General features: G+C 43.2%; 1 protein-coding gene across 1 annotated transcript in view; it reads right to left on the reverse strand.

The window, feature by feature from the left end:
• Nucleotides 1-17,262, reverse strand: part of HMCN1 (hemicentin 1) — a 733,390-nt gene that overhangs the window by 287,945 nt on the left and 428,183 nt on the right. Inside the window, exons 73-74 of the mRNA XM_069737257.1 lie at nt 16,094-16,238; nt 9,355-9,482 (exon numbers count right to left, since the gene is read on the reverse strand). Of these exons, the coding sequence (XP_069593358.1) occupies nt 9,355-9,482; nt 16,094-16,238 (273 nt within the window). The remainder of the gene's footprint in view (nt 1-9,354; nt 9,483-16,093; nt 16,239-17,262) is intronic.

The raw sequence follows: 17,262 nt of genomic DNA on the forward strand, positions 1-17,262 counted from the left end.
TACCCCGGGTGGCCCATGGCTTCCAATGTATGAAGGTGAGCCTAATACCCTTGACGATTTCAGAGAAAAGATGCTGGCCCATTTTGACATGTTCCCTGTGGGTGAAGTTCAGCGTGTTAGTCTCCTGATGATGCAGTTAAGTGGCCATGCTAAGCGAGAAGTCACAGCATGGGCAGCTGATCTAAAAGGCACTGTTGAACGCATATTTGCTGGATTAAAAGCTACATTTGAAACCACGGCCGGCAGCAAAGCTAAAATACGATTCTTTAATTGCAAACAAAAAGCTAATGAGGGCGTGAGAGACTTTGCCTTAAACCTGCAGGAAGCCCTTAAATCACTTACACTGGCTGAACCCATTTTTAACACCGGAGCGGATAAACTACTAAGAGATCAATTTATTGAGGGACTCTACACCCCTTCTCACCGGGGGCATGTGAGCATGCTTGTTTTTAAGAACCCTGAATTGACATTTGCCCAATTAAAGGAGAGCGTTATACGTCTCCAGCTGGCAGAGGCACCTCGGGATCAGGATCCTGCGCAACCCATGGCAGAGGCACCTCAACAACAGGGAGTGCCAGTGACATCAGCTATGTCTGGGGCCATTGCTAAGCCCCTGGGGCCCAGTACTAATGAGGCTCTTCAACAAAAGCTTGACTCTTTAGCTGATGTTGTTGCTTCAATGGCTAAAACCATGCAGGAGATGAGAGGACCCAAGATGGAGTTGGCAAACTGTAGAGAGGATGTTCCATGGATGAGACCCCGGAGATACCCGACATGGAGAGGACGACCCCGCGACCGCTACCAACCGGATGGACAGCCCATTTGCCGCCGTTGCCAGCAGCCGGGCCACTTTGCACGAGATTGTGATTTAAACGGGAAACCCCTGGGAATGCGGGCCGCTTCGCAGGAATGAACTTTCAAGGCCCAACACCCTGGCACGACAGGTACATCGGAGGACGACCCATTATCCCTATCGTGCTGGACGGAATTCCCCTCAACACTTTGCTGGACACAGGTTCCCAGATTTCATCTATACCGTATATCCTTTATAAGAGGTACTGGGCTGATGCAGATATTGATAAAGGGCCCTCTGATGTTGAACTAGATATATGGGCCAGTAATGGTAAGTTGGTACCGAAACTAGGATTCAGGGAGATGACCATAAAGATTGGTAAAGTAGAACTGAAGAAACAGGGTATAATTGTTGTTGATGTTGACCGGCGGAACTGTGAACCAACTGTATTGATAGGAATGAATGTGTTAGAGAACTGCTTTTCCGAAGTCATTTCTGTCTTACAGCAAATTGCTGAAACTGCCCAATCCTGCCAGCAGAGAGTTCTCCGGAGGGAAATAAAAGTATTGATGTTAAGGCAACAGGTAGAAGTTGCAGGTGGAGAAATCGGCAGTGTGAGGGTAAGTGATCCAACGTCTATTGTAATCCCACCAAAAACAGAAATGCTGGTATGGTGTAGAGCAGCCATTGGTACTAAGGGACGAGATTATCAAGCCTTAATAGAACCAGTGTACACCGACAGCAGGCCCACTATACTCACAGCACGAGGGATAGTCGAGGTACACCGGGGACGAGTGCCGGTACGACTTTTGAACTGTGGAGAGGAAGAGGTCACTTTGCCAAGGTATGCTACAATGGCAAAGCTATATACTGTTGACAACAATGCCATCACAACCATTGAGCCCTTAGAACCAACCTGTCAGGTGGAAGGCAATGGCTCAGATGGAGAAATGGAGGATTGGTGCCAACAGCTACACGTGGGCATAAATTCAACACCTACCCATCAAAAACAAGGGGTGTATAGGCTAGTGACGGAATATGAACAAGTCTTCAGTAAACACCCATTGGACTTCGGACGGATAGAAAGGGTAGAACACACAATCCCCACCGGTGACCATCCCCCAATAAAAGAAAGATATAGACCCATACCGCCCGCTCACTATCAATGTGCAAAAGATATGCTGAGGGAAATGAAACAGGCCGGGGTAATAAGAGACAGCTGTAGCCCCTGGGCGGCCCCTCTAGTGATTGTCAAAAAAAAGGACGGAACCATGAGAATGTGCGTAGACTACCGGAAGATTAATAACATCACCCATAAAGACGCCTACCCCTTGCCTAGGATAGAAGAGTCCTTAACTGCTTTGAAATCTGCTAATTATTTTTCCACCTTAGACTTAACAAGCGGGTATTGGCAAGTCCCTGTGGTTGAGAGAGATAAGGAAAAGACGGCATTCACCACACCAATGGGTCTATGTGAATTTAATCGCATGCCGTTCGGACTCTGCAACGCATCCGGTACCTTCCAGCGGCTGATGGAATGCTGCCTCGGACACAAGAACTTCGAGACCATCCTCCTGTACCTAGATGATGTGATCGTCTACTCGAAGACTTACGAACAACACTTAATAGACCTGGCAGAAGTGTTCGAAGCCTTATCCAGGTATGGCATGAAAGTCAAGCCATCCAAATGTCACCTTCTCAAGCCAAAGGTACAGTACCTGGGACACATCGTGAGTTCGGAGGGAGTAGCACCAGATCCCGAGAAAATAAGCGCCATAAGGGATTGGCCAAGACCTACCAGCGCAAAAGAAGTGAGACAATTCCTGGGATTGGTGGGTTACTATCGCAGATTTATAAAAGGATTTACCAAGTTGGCAGCACCCTTGCAAGACACCTTGGTAGGGCAGACGAAGAAACCTTCAAACCGAAACCCTCCTTTTCAGTGGAACGACGAAAGGGAAGACTCCTTTGAACAACTAAAGAAGGCACTAACCGGAGAAGAGGTTCTGGCATACCCAGATTACCATCAACCTTTCATCCTCTACACCGATGCCAGTAATGTGGGACTAGGAGCGGTGCTGTCACAAAAGCAAGAAGGTCGGGAGAAAGTCATCGCCTTTGCAAGTAGAAAGCTCCGGCCTACTGAAAGAAATTCAGAAAATTACAGCTCCTTCAAATTGGAACTACTGGCAGTAGTTTGGGCTGTGACGGAGCGTTTCAAACACTATCTGGCCGCTGCAGAATTTATTGTCTATACTGACAACAATCCGTTGACCCACCTGGACACAGCCAAATTAGGTGCGTTAGAACAGCGATGGATAGCCCGGTTATCTAATTACAACTTCATAATCAAGTATCGAGCAGGTTGCAAGAATGGAAATGCAGATGCCCTATCCCGGATGCCACACTTGAGAGATGTAGAAGAGGAAACGGGGGAGCTTGAAGAAATTGAACTACCAGCCTTCCATCGTCCCAAGGCAAAACATCATCAGTCAAGTACCTATCAGAAACAACAAGAGGTGAATTTTAATCCGTTAGCACACCATAGATGGGCTGACACCCAAGACAGCAATCCGGCTGTGAAGTTGGTGAAGGAACTGTTGACTGAGCAAAGTGCATATCCCGATGAGGATGCCCCAGAAGAGACGCATCAACTCTGGAAAGAGAGAGGCAAAATGTTCCTGTATCAAGGGAAGCTCTGTAGAAGATACACCAATCCGAAAACACATGAATTGGTTTGGCAGATTATTGTGCCTAAACAAGATGTGAAGATGGTCCTCGAAGCTTACCATAATGGTGCTGGTCACTTCAGTTGGAAAAAGTTAGAAGTACTTCTAAGAGAAAGATTTTATTGGGTCGGGATGAGAAAATCAATCGAACAGTGGTGCAGAAATTGTGGCCCGTGCAACCTCAGAAGAAACGATCAAAAGAACCAAAGAGCACCACTGCAGCCCATAATCACCAAACAACCACTTGAACTTGTAGCCATGGACCACGTGAAGTTGACACCAAGCCGGTCCGGCTATGTCTATGCCTTGACCATCGTGGACCATTATTCACGTTTCTTGGTAGTAGTACCCGTAAAAGATCTGACAGCAAAAACAGCAGCCAAAGCGTTCCAAACGTACTTTTGTAGACCCCATGGATATCCGGAACAGGTTCTCACCGACCAAGGTACAGCCTTTGAATCAGAGATCTTCAGAGAATTCTGTAATATGTATGGTTGCAAAAAGATCCGGACGACGGCCTATCATCCACAAACAAACGGCTTATGCGAGAAGATGAACCATATTGTAATAGACCTACTAAAGACTTTACCTGAGACAGATAGGAATCAATGGCCAGAGAAATTGCCTGACTTGGTGGATCTGTATAATCATGTCCCGGTGAGCTCCACCAACTGCACCCCAGCTTACCTTATGCGTGCAAGACCCGGCCAATTACCAATCGATCTAGAAATGGGAATTCTGAAACCAGACGCAGAAGTTCAAGACTCCAATTGGGATATCATACGGCAAAAGCAGTATCGCCAAGTGCAAGAGAGTGTGGAAAGAAGCCTTCAGCAAACTAGAGAAAGACAAGAGCGAACTTTCAACCAGAATGCTCTAGCGACCCCATTAAGACCGGGTGACCAAGTGCTCAAGAGAAATCGTCGAACCAATAAACTAGACAATCAGTGGGAAGCCGTACCCTACACAGTTTTACCAACAAGAATGGATAATCCTAAAATGTGTCTCATTAGCAAAAACGGAGGCTTAACATCTGTACTAGTGTCAAGAGACAATCTTAAATTGTGTCCGGAAGCATTGAAAGAGCCAGAAGTTGTCCAGCCAGAACCAGAAGTTATTCAACCCATACAGGTTCAACCAGTAAAGGAAAAAGAAGAGGAAATGTATCACACCTGTATAGGAGACTTTCCCAAAACCCTACTAACATACCATGGTGCAGTAGTGGTTCCCATGGTGGCCTTTTACCCAACACCGAACCCAATACGAGAAGTCCCAAGACAGGAAGAGGCTGACCCCGTACTACAGGAGGTTCCAGGCCAGGAAGAACAGATTCCTGATCAGAGTAATCTCATTCACGGTGGACTTGCCAACTCCATAGTCATGGAATTATCTTTAGCAGAGCGGGCAGATACTACATCCGCAGTAGACAGTAGTACACCACATGAAGAGATACCGCTATTACGTAGATCACAGCGTAGTACCCAGGGCCAATTACCGGCCAGGTATGCAGATTACCAACTATAAAGCTCATAATGTGAATTGTATATATGTTATGCCATATATAGTTAAACAGAAAATGTAGTATAGTCATTGTTATCAGTCTGCAACGTTTAAGCCCAGTGCCTACAGAGACTTGTCTGTATGAACTTATTGCATATTCTTGAACTTTTTATCAGCCCGGAGGCACTAAATCAAAGCTCCGGAAAGACTGCTTTTTGAACTTTGCTTTTTGCTCTTTTTGAACTTTCTTTAGACTTTATATTGATAACTCCGTTGGAAAAATGGAACTAAATTCCTGGACACTAAGTACAGTGCCTTTCCTAATACCTTCAAGGATAGAACTGTATTAATGGACGCTATTTGAAGTGACTTTTTACAGAACTCTATTTTTGTTTCCTTGAGTGGTTTTTGTAACTTTTCATTTTTAAGACTCTGTACATATTAATTGTTATTTCAAAATGTTATTGTCCCACAGTTCCGGAGTACTGTTCTTAACTAAGGGGGAATGTGGCACCCCTAGGGGTATTTGCCACAAAAATAGTTACTGACAGTAAGTACAAATACTAAAATAGCAAGACTGCACTACCACCTCCGGCCAGAAGGGGGAGCTCCAGAGACTCCCCTTGATCCATTCTGGTCTGAGAGAAGAAATGGCAGTTGGGCTAAGGAGCTGAAAGTGAGAGGTCATACAGTTGAATCTCTAACAGCCCTGTGACTGTTACCAGGCCTAAATCACCGGCCTGAGGAGAAGAGGGATAGAGAAAAAGGACATTGTGAGAACCGGGTAGCATTAATCACTACCCAGAACAGGCGCAAAGACGGATACCGGATCCGTGGCTGTATTCATTATATATAATACAGCAACCGGAAAAACGTGAGGTGATATCAGCTTCACTAGGGCCGGACGCAGCAACAGACACAGAGTTCAGCGGTACTCCCAGAGGGGGTAAACCGATAAAAGGACTCGGGTTGCCCGTCGAACCAGGACCCGGAGGGGACAGATTGGGCCGGCAGCCAGTTCACATACAGCAGCAGGGCCACACAGAAATTGCGCACAATAAGAGGCGAAGACCCCGGCAGGGTCAAAGTAACTCAGAGTTCCCATACAGACTCCAGTGACAGGACTGGTTGTAAATCCTTTTATGTTAAAGTAAACTGGTTAAACGTTTCAGTGCCTCAGTCTTTCATTTGGACAATAGCCATCTATCCAGGATCGGGATCGTCACCGCTGGGAGAACCTGCTGCTGATCAAGTAAGTGCCTGTCCCCTCATGATACCCCTTACACTGTGCATTGCCTGAGGCCACAGCACCGGGTCAAGCCACCCGTGACATCCCCCTCAAGAGACAGACTCCATTGGTCCGGTGCTGGGTATCCCGGTCTCCTGGGCGTCACAGAACCATCGAGGATACATTCCGATATTTGTGTCCCATTGACTTGTATTGGTATCGGTATCGGCGAGATCCGATATTTTGCCGGTATCTTCCAAATATCGGAAGGTATCTCTCAACAATAGTCAAGACATGTGTTGCTGGCTGGACAAAGATGTCTGGATAATTCTGAACAATGGTAATACATATTTATAACAATACTGGCAAGTTGAGTGAATGAACACCGTTGCCCATTAACATGACATGGCTATAGCTGACTGATGACTCTCACAACTCGCAACATGTACATGAATGCTCAGCGTCATTCATGAGAGGTGGAGAAAAAGCCGCTGACTGACTCTTCCCTGAGAACAAAAGGATTGGATGCTTACATTTAGGGCATTCAAACATGATTAAAATGTTGTTGCATTCTGCTTGTAAGATTATTCTAAGGAAATGGATTGCACCTATAATGCTAACCAAAGCAGTGGATGGCATCTACAAATCAGCTTTGTAATAAACCGGAGAGGTTCATTGAATAATAGGAATAATAGAAACCTCAAACTAAATTCTACTGTAAAGAGTGGATACTTCAAATATTGGGAAGATTCAAAGATCATGGATTTAACCTGTGGTATCGTGGGGCATGGAAGAGAGAGAGTTTTTTTTGTATTGTTTCTTTTTTTTTCTTCTTTGGTAGGCCCGGGAAGGTTACAATTTTACATATCTTTTTGGAGTTCAGATTGTACATTTGAATAATAGCATTCATTTTTACAGTATACTGCATTGAAAAACTGGAAATAAAATACCAAGTAGGGGGAGTTGGAAAGACAACAATTCCACCACAGTTTTGGAGTTTTGTTTTAAAGGCGATCACTTTCTGGTAAAAATGAGCTGGTAACAACAGAGTTGTAAGAGGCCTGTTTTTGACAGGACAAACTGTAGATTTTAGCGTTATTATTTTGGAATCCACATGACTTTCTTATCTTTTTTTATTCCATTTTATTTTTCAGAGGCGAAGTGACAATGATTGACAGAGGCATCTAAGAGACTGATCTGTAACAATCAGAGCCAGCTCCATTCGCAGGTGTTATTCTCAGATGCCGGCTGTACAAATCCTGCTCCATACATGCAGTGCACACATCTGCAAGGGGTTAAATTCACTGAGTGCAGAATTATTAGGCAAGTTGTATTTTAGAGGATTATTTTTATTATTGATCAACAACTATATTCTCAATCAACCCAAAAGACTCAAAAATATCAAAGCTTAATAGTTTTGGAAGGTGGAGTGGTGTTTTTTTTTATTTGGCTATCTTAGGAGGATGTCTGTTTGTGCAGGTAACTATTACTGTGCAGAATTATTAGGCAACTTAATAAAAAACAAATATAATCTCATCTCACTTGTTTATTTTCACATGTAAACTAATATAATTGCACAAAATTTAGAAATAAACATTTCTGATATGCAAAAACAAACCCCCAAAAAATTAGTGACCGATATTGCCACCTTTCTTTATGACACTCTCCAGCCTTCCATCCATAGATTCTGTCAGTTACTTCATCTGTTTACGATCAACATTGCATGCAGCAGCCACCACAGCCTCCCAGACACTGGTCCGAGAGGTGTACTGTTTTCACTCCCTGTAGATCTCACATTATATGAGGGACCACAGGTTCTCTATGGGGTTCAGATCAGGTGAACAAGGGGCCATGTCATTTTGTTTTCTTCTTTGAGACCTTTACTGGCCAGCCACGCTGTGGAGTAGTTGGATGCATGAGATGGAGCATTGTCCTGCATGAAAATGATGTTTTTCTTGAACGATACCGACTTCTTCCTGTACCACTTGCCGTAAACTGGCAGTAGGTCTGGGAGTTGAGCTTCACTCCATCCTCAACCCGAAAAGGTCCCACAAGTTCATCTTTGATACCAGCCCATACCAGTACCCCACCTCCACCTTGCTGGCGTCTGCGTCGGAGTGGAGCTCTCTGCCCTTTACTGATCCAGCCTCTGGCCCAACCATCTGGCCCATGAAGAGTCACTCTCATTTCATCAGTCCATAAAACCTTTGAAAAGTCAGTCTTAAGATACTTCTTGGCCCAGTCTTGACATTTTATCTTATGTTTCTTGTTCAAAGGTGGTCGTTTTCAGCCTTCCTTACCTTGGCCATGTCCCTGAGTATCGCACACCTTGTGCTTTTTGATACTCCAGTAACGTTGCAGCTCAGAAATATAGCAAAACTGGTGGCAAGTGGCATCTTAGCAGCTTCACCCTTGATTTTCCTCAATTCATGGGCAGTTATTTTGCGCCTTTTTTGCCCAACACGCTTCTTCCGACCCTGTTGGCTATTTGCCATGGAAAGCTTGATTGTTCGGTGATCACAGTTCAAATATTTGGCAATTTCAACTCTGCTGCATCCCTCTGCAAGACAGCTCACAATTTTGGACTTTTCAGAGCCTGTCAAATCTCTCTTCTGACCCATTTTGCCAAAGGCAAGGAAGTTGCCTAATAATTACACACACCTTATGTAGGGTGTTGATGTCATTAGATAACATCCCTCCTCATTACAGAGATGCACATCACCTGATTTACTTAATTGGTAGTTGGCTCTCAAGCCTGAACAGCTTGGAGTAGGACAACATGTATAAAAAGTATCATGTGATCAAAATACAACTTGCCTAATAATTCTGCACGCAGTGTAAAAATGTAAAATGCATATTGTCTAGCCTTGCTAGAGAATTGGAGGGCAGTCCCGCTGAAATAGGTGTGTTCAAATATCTATGCGGGCCCTTATAATACCGAGCAACTGCAGATACAGTGGCAGCGACTGACAATGTGCCTACTACATTCAGTAGCTGCCTTTTATATCCTGATTCCTTTGTAGTAAATGTGTATCGTATTTGTTTTTTTGTTCCATATCAAATCTAAAATGAACAGATCTCTTTCATTCTCAAAATATACATACCTAAAACCAAGAGTTCAGTTTTCCTCTGGCTAGATCCTGCTGCGTTAGTTGCTAAGCAGACATAATGACCCGAGTCTTTGATATCAGTTAACAGAAAGTTTAATGAACCAGATCCTAAAATAAAACACCTATAAACAAAGAAAAACATAATATTTAATGAATATTTTATGTATATTATTCATTGTTGTGCCTACAGCACCTATGAAAAAAAAAGAAACAAAATGTGATAGTCCTCAGTGGTTGATACCTTTGAATGGCTAACTGAAAAGATGGTAACAAATATCGAGCTTTCAGACTACTCAGGTCTCTTTATCAGGCATAGACTAATACACAATCAGAAGAATCACATATTTATACCCAATAGGACACAGGAATAATGCAATAGACAAGTGACGTGAAGCAGAACTATCATTATGAGAAGGGGAGAAACCGTTGTGGCCGTAAATATTGGAGCACTTTGTAGATAAGGAGTGTGAAAGTTGTATTGTCCTGTGATTGAGGTCTGGTCCAGGGATGTGATGTCCTCATGAGATCTAACGCTATGTTCACTCGATGAGGTTTTTTTCTGTTCTTTTTTTAATGCAAATTATAATCTGTGCTTTACAGTATTGGCAAAAGCTATGAGATTTCAGAAATCTCATACACACGTTGTTTTTGTTCCTGACTGAATTGGAAAACTGCTGCGTTCTTTCAAACTGCAGCATGTCAATTGTTCCAACGTTTTTCAGCATTTTTTTCACCCATAGAAAAAAAAGAGTAAGTACAAAAATGCAACAGAAAAATACAGGTATAAGGTTTTGCTGAATTTTTGGTGCAAAAAACTAAGGAAGTACTATCATGTGTTTTGAGGGGCGCTAAATGCATGCACAAGAGACAACAGAACTGGAGCAAAAATGCAGCAAAACCTGCTTTTTGTAAGCAGCTTCTTTACTTCCAAGAGAGTAGATTTTGTCTGCAGAAAAAAAATGCAGCAAAACACAATGTGTGAACATAGCCTAAGGACCACATTCCTTAATTGATCTACTGTAGGGATGCGGACTGTCTTACCCTGTTCCTGCCCTTTAAAGGGACACTGTCACCTGAATTTGGAGGGAACAATCTTCAGCCATGGAGGCGAGGTTTTGGGGTTTTTGATTCACCCTTTCCTTACCCGCTGGCTGCATGCTGGCTGCAATATTGGATTGAAGTTCATTCTCTGTCCTCCCTAGTACATGTCTGCACAGTGCAATCTTGCCTTGCGCAGGCGTGTACTATGGAGGACAGAGAATGAACTTTAATCCAATATTGCAGCCAGCATGCAGCCAGCGGGTAAGGAAAGGGTGAATCAAACACCCAAAAACCCCGCCTCCATGGCTGAAGATTGTTCCCTCCAAATTCAGGTGACAGTGTCCCTTTAAGACAACAGATGCACTATGTGAATACAATTGTGCAGTTTTATATGTGAAATAATGTGTGTCTAATGTAATGTATTATGGTGATGTACACTATGTAAAGTGTAGAGCATAGTATGAATACAGCATAAGGATAAGCTTAGAACAACATAGGATATAGAGCAGGTGTGCATGTACATAGGAAATGTTATGGTTGTGATTATCCCAGTGGGTGGGCACTAGTGCTCATAAGAAGGGAGGCACTTCCTGGTTAGAGTGTCAGTCAGTGAAGTGTGGAGTGGAGTTCAAGTTCAGGTAGAGTGGTGGGTTGCTAGGGGCAGCATGGGCCAAACGTTCAGGGCAGTGGGCAGCCAAATGGAGATCCCTGATAGATATTTCAACAGCATTTGGAGCCTATGGCCTGGGCCAGGTATCATGGAGAGGGCCTGGTCTTCAGACATCATGTGGCTCCTGAGGACGGAAGCCTGGAGGCAGCAAAGACCTGCAACTTACACGTGAGTGTGATGCACCCTAGACCCTACAGCACACTACAACTGGGACACCACAACACATCTCTTCTAATTTGGACATATATATGAGCTAGAGCTTTTACTCTGCATCTGTTCTCGTGGACTAAAGCTGTACTTGTAATATCCATCTGAATAGTTGCCTTATAATATGGTAATTCCCCTATTGTAATAATCTGAGCCCCCTCTTTTGAGGTCAAACTAACTTTCTACTAACCTACACCACTTTTCCCTGAACCATACTTCCTTGTCGGACAAACCTCTGAAGGTTTCTAAAACATACAAAATATCTGGTGCAAGTCATGAGAGACAGGTTGTTTTTAAACATTGTTCAAAAATTAGGGCACATTTAGCATAATCAATTTTCTTCAATGTTGTACTGGACACATTTTATAACTAAAAAATTCTACAGGATTTTCAATTATTGCTGTTTCCTCAGTGATGTTTTTAACCCCTTTACCCCCAAGGGTGGTATGCACGTTAATGACCGGGCCAATTTTTACAATTCTGACCACTGTCCCTTTATGAGGTTATAACTCTGGAACGCTTCAACGGATCCCAGTGATTCTGACATGGTTTTCTCGTGACATATTGTACTTCATGACAATGGTAAAAATTCTTTGATAGTACCTGCGTTTATTTGTGAAAAAAACGGAAATTTGGCGAAAATTATGACAATTTTGCAATTTTCCAACTTTGAATTTTTATTCAATTAAATCACAGAGATATGTCACACAAGTAACATTTCCCACATGTCTTCTTTACATTAGCACAATTTGGGAACCAAAATTTTTTTTTGTTAGGGAGTTATAAGGGTTAAAAGTTGACCAGCAATTTCTCATTTTTACAACACCATTTTTTTTTAGGGACCACATCTCATTTGAAGTCATTTTGAGGGGTCTATATGATAGAAAATACCCAAGTGTGACACCATTCTCAAAACTACACCCCTCAAGGTGCTCAAAACCATATTCAAGAAGTTTATTAACCCTTCTGGTGCTTCACAGGAATTTTTTGAATGTTTAAATAAAAATGAACATTTAACTTTTTTTCACAAAAAATTTAATTCAGCTCCAATTTGTTTTATTTTACCAAGGGTAACAGGAGAAAATAGACCCCAAATATTGTTGTACAATTTGTCCTGAGTACGCTGATACCCCATATGTGGGGGTAAACCACTGTTTGGGCGCATGGCAGAGCTCGGAAGCGAAGGAGCGCCATTTGACTTTTCAATGCAAAATTGACTGGAATTGAGATGGGACGCCATGTTTCGTTTGGAGAGCCCCTGATGTGCCTAAACATTGAAACCCCCCACAAGTGACACCATTTTGGAAAGTAGACCCCCTAAGGAACTTACCTGGAGGTGTGGTGAGAACTTTGACCCACCAAGTGCTTCACAGAAGTTTATAATGTAGAACCGTAAAAATAAAAAATCATATTTTTTCACAAAAATTATCTTTTCGCCCCCAATTTTTTATTTTCCCAAGGGTAAGAGAAGAAATTGGACCTCAAACATTGTTGTACAATTTGTCCTGAGTACGCTGATACCCCATATGTGGGGGTAAACCACTGTTTGGGCGGATGGGAGAGCTCGGAAGCGAAGGAGCGCCGTTTGACTTTTCAATGCAAAATTGACAGGAATTGAGATGGGACGCCATGTTGCGTTTGGAGAGCCACTGATGTGCCTAAACATTGAAACCCCCCACAAGTGACACCATTTTTGGAAAGTAGACACCCTAAGGAACTTATCTAGAGGTGTGGTGAGCACTTTGACCCACCAAGTGCTTCACAGAAGTTTATAATGCAGAGCCGTAAAAATAAAACAAAAATTTTTTACCACAAAAATTATTTTTTTAGCCCCCAGTTTTGTATTTTCCCGAGGGTAGCAGGAGAAATTGGACCCCAAAATTTGTTGCCCAATTTGTCCTGAGTGCGATGATACACCATATGTGGGGGGAACTACTGTTTGGGTGCATGGGAGGGCTCGGAAGGGAAGGAGTGCCATTTGAATGCAGACTTAGATGGAATGGTCTGCAGGAGTCACATTGCGTTTGCAGAGCCCCTAATGTATCTAAACAGTAGAAACCCCCCACAAGTGACACCATTTTGGAAACTAGACCCCCTAAGGAACTCATCTAGATATGTTGTGAGAGCTTTGAACCCCCAAGTGTTTCACTACAGTTTGTAACGCAGAGCCGTGAAAATTAAAAAAAAAAACTTTCCCCAAAAAATTATTTTTTAGCCCCCAGTTTTGTATTTTCCCGAGGGTAAGAGGAGAAATTCGACCCCAAAAGTTGTTGTCCATTTTGTCCTGAGTACGCTGATACCCCATATGTGGGGGGGGAACCACCGTTTGGGCGCATAGGAGGGCTCGGAAGGGAAGGAGTGCCATTTGGAATGCAGACTTAGATGGAATGGTCTGCAGGCGTCACATTGCGTTTGCAGAACCCCTAATGTACCTAAACAGTAGAAACCCCCCACAAGTGACCCCATATTGGAAACTAGACCCCCAGGGAACTTATCTAGGTGTGTTGTGAGAACTTTGAACCCCCAAGTGTTTCACTACAGTTTATAACGCAGAGCCGTGAAAATAAAAAATCTTTTTTTCCCCACAAAAATAATTTTTAGTCCCCAGTTTTGTATTTTCCCAAGGGTAACAGGAGAAATTGGACCCCAAAAGTTGTTGTCCTATTTGTCCTGAGTACGCTGATACCCCATATGTTGGGGTAAACCCCTGTTTGGGCACACGGGAGAGCTCGGAAGGGAAGAAGCACTGTTTTACTTTTTCAACGCAGAATTGGCTGGAATTGAGATCGGACGCCATGTCGCGTTTGGAGAGCCCCTGATGTGCCTAAACAGTGGAAACCCCCCAATTATAACTGAAACCCTAATCCAAACACACCCCTAACCCTAATCCCAACAGTAACCCTAACCACACCTCTAACCCTGACACACCCCTAACCCTAATCCCAACCCTATTCCCAACTGTAAATGTAATCTAAACCCTAACTGTAACTTAAGCCCCAACCCTAACTTTAGCCCCAACCCAAACTGTAGCCCTAACCCTAACCCTAGCCCTAACCCTAGCCCTAACCCTAGCCCTAACACTAGAACCTAACCCTAGCCCTAACCCTAACCCTAGCCCTAACCCTAGCCCTAAACCTAACCCTAACCCTAGCCCTAACCCTAGCCCTAACCCTAGCCCTAACCCTAGCCCTAACCCTAACCCTAGCCCTAACCCTAACCCTAACCCTAATGGGAAAATGGAAATAAATACATTTTTTTTATTTTTCCCTAACTAAGGGGGTGATGAAGGGGGGTTTGATTTTCTTTTATAGCGGGTTTTTTAGCGGATTTTTATGATTGGCAACCGTCACACACTGAAAGACGCTTTTTATTGCAAAAAATATTTTTTGCATTACCACATTTTGAGAGCTATAATTTTTCCATATTTTGGTCCACAGAGTCATGTGAGGTCTTGTTTTTTGCGGGACGAGTTGATGTTTTTATTGGTAACATTTTCGGGCACGTGACATTTTTTGATCGCTTTTTATTCCGATTTTTGTGAGGTAGAATGACCAAAAACCAGCTATTCATGAATTTCTTTTGGGGGAGGCGTTTATACCGTTCCGTGTTTGGTAAAATTGATAAAGCAGTTTTATTCTTCGGGTCAGTACGATTACAGCGACACCTCATTTATATCATTTTTTTATGTTTTGGCGCTTTTATACGATAAAAACTATTTTATAGAAAAAATAATTATTTTTGCATCGCTTTATTCTCAGGACTATAACTTTTTTTATTTTTTTGCTGATGATGCTGTATGGCAGCTCGTTTTTTTGCGGGACAAGATGACGTTTTCAGCGGTATCATGGTTATTTATATCTGTCTTTTTGATCGCGTGTTATTCCACTTTTTGTTCGGCGGTATGATAATAAAGCGTTGTTTTTTGCCTCGTTTTTTTTTTTTTTTCTTACGGTGTTTACTGAAGGGGTTAACTAGTGGGCCAGTTTTATAGGTCGGGCCGTTACGGACGCGGCGATACTACTTTTATTGTTTGTTTTTTTTAATTTAGATAAAGAAATGTATTTATGGGAATAATATATATATTTTTTCTTTATTTAGGAATATTTTTTTTTATTTTTTTTTACACATTTGGAAAATTTTTTTTTTACTTTTTTACTTTGCCCCAGGGGGGGACATCACAGATCAATGATCTGACAGTTTGCATAGCACTCTGTAAGATCACTGATCTTACTTACAAGGCTGCAGGCTTTACAGCGCCTGCTCTGAGCAGGCTCTGTGAAGCCACCTCCCTCCCTGCAGGACCCGTATCTGCGGCCATCTTGGATCCGGGTCTGGAGCAGGCAGGGAGGGAGGTAAGACCCTCGCAGCAACGCGATAACATCGCGTTGCTGCGGGGGGCTCGGGGAAGCCCGCAGGGAGCCCCCTCCCTGCGCGATGCTTCCCTGCACCGCCGGCACATCGCGATCATGTTTGATCGCGGTGTGCCAGGGGTTAATGTGCCGGGAGCGGTCCGTGACCGCTCCTGGCACATAGTGCCAGATGTGCCGGATGGCACATAGTGCCATAGTGCCGGATGTCAGCTGCGATAGGCAGCTGACACCCGGCCGCGATCGGCTGCGCTCCCCCCGTGAGCGCCGCCGATCGCGCTGGACGTACTATCCCGTCGGTGGTCATAGGTGCCCACCCCACCTCGACACGATAGTACGTCTGATGTCAGATAGGGGTTAAAATGTGCTTCCCTTTAATCAAAGTATTATCCAAATCACATTTTTTATATAATTTGAAAGATAGGACATTAAATATAAAGAATCCAACCTTTCACTGTTTCCATCTAGAATGGCACCATCTTTCCTCCATGATATTCGAGGTGAAGGGATGCCTGTAGCAATGCAATCCAAAGTAGCAGGTTTATTTGTGAAAGTTGTTACTAGTTTGGGCCCATCTTTTATTGAAGGAGGAACTGTTGATAGAAAACGGATGAATATGATGCAAAAAAACTTATGTAAACATGTATCTTATTTTAAAAGATGAGGTATGAGTATAATATGAATATTTAAAGTTTTTTGGGGGGCAAATAGTATGGATGATCTATCTGCAAGTTTAACACATAAAGAGCAGATTGGTATGAGGCCAACACCTAGCGCTGCCACCTATCAGCTGTCATACTAACAGTAGAGAAAATAAGTATTTGATACGCTGCCAATTTTGCAAGTTTTCACAACTACAAAGAATAGAGAGGTCTGTAATTTTTATCGTACACTTTAACTGTGAGAGACAGAATCTTTAAAATTACATTGCATGATTTTTCCATAATAAGTTTACATTTTAAAGCAGGACATAAGTATTTGATACATTAGAAAAAGAGAACTTAATATTTGGTGCAGAAACTTTTGTTTGCAATTTCAGAGGTCAGACATTTCCTGTAGTTCTTGACCAAGTTTGAAGAGACTGGCTAGGCCACTCCAGGACCATGAAATGCATCTTATGGTGTCACTCCTTGGCTGCCCTAGCTGTGAGTTTTGGGTAATTGTCATGCTAAAGACCCAGCCACGACCAATCGTCAATGCTCTTACTGAGAGAAGGAGGCTGTTGGCAAAAATCTCATGATACATGACCCCATCCATCATCCCTTCTATATGGTGCAGTCGTCCTGTCCCCTTTACAGAAAAGCACCCCCAAAGTATGATGTTTACCCCACCATGTTTCACAGTGGAGCTGATATCAAAAAGTTCTATTTTGGTCTCTTCTGACCACATGACTTTCTCCCATGCCTCATCTGTATCATCCAGATGGTCGTTGGTGAACTTCAAACATGCCTAGACATGTGCTGGCGTTAGCAGAGAGACCTTGCGTGCCCTGCAGGATTTTCATCCATGACGGTGTAGTGTGTTACTAACAGTAATGTTTGAGACTGTGGTCACAGCTCTCTTCAGGTCATTGACAAATTCTTCCATGTAGTTCTGGGCTGATTCCTGACCTTTCTC

The sequence above is a fragment of the Ranitomeya imitator genome, chromosome 8 (assembly GCF_032444005.1).
Source record: "Ranitomeya imitator isolate aRanImi1 chromosome 8, aRanImi1.pri, whole genome shotgun sequence".
NCBI lineage: Eukaryota > Metazoa > Chordata > Amphibia > Anura > Dendrobatidae > Ranitomeya > Ranitomeya imitator.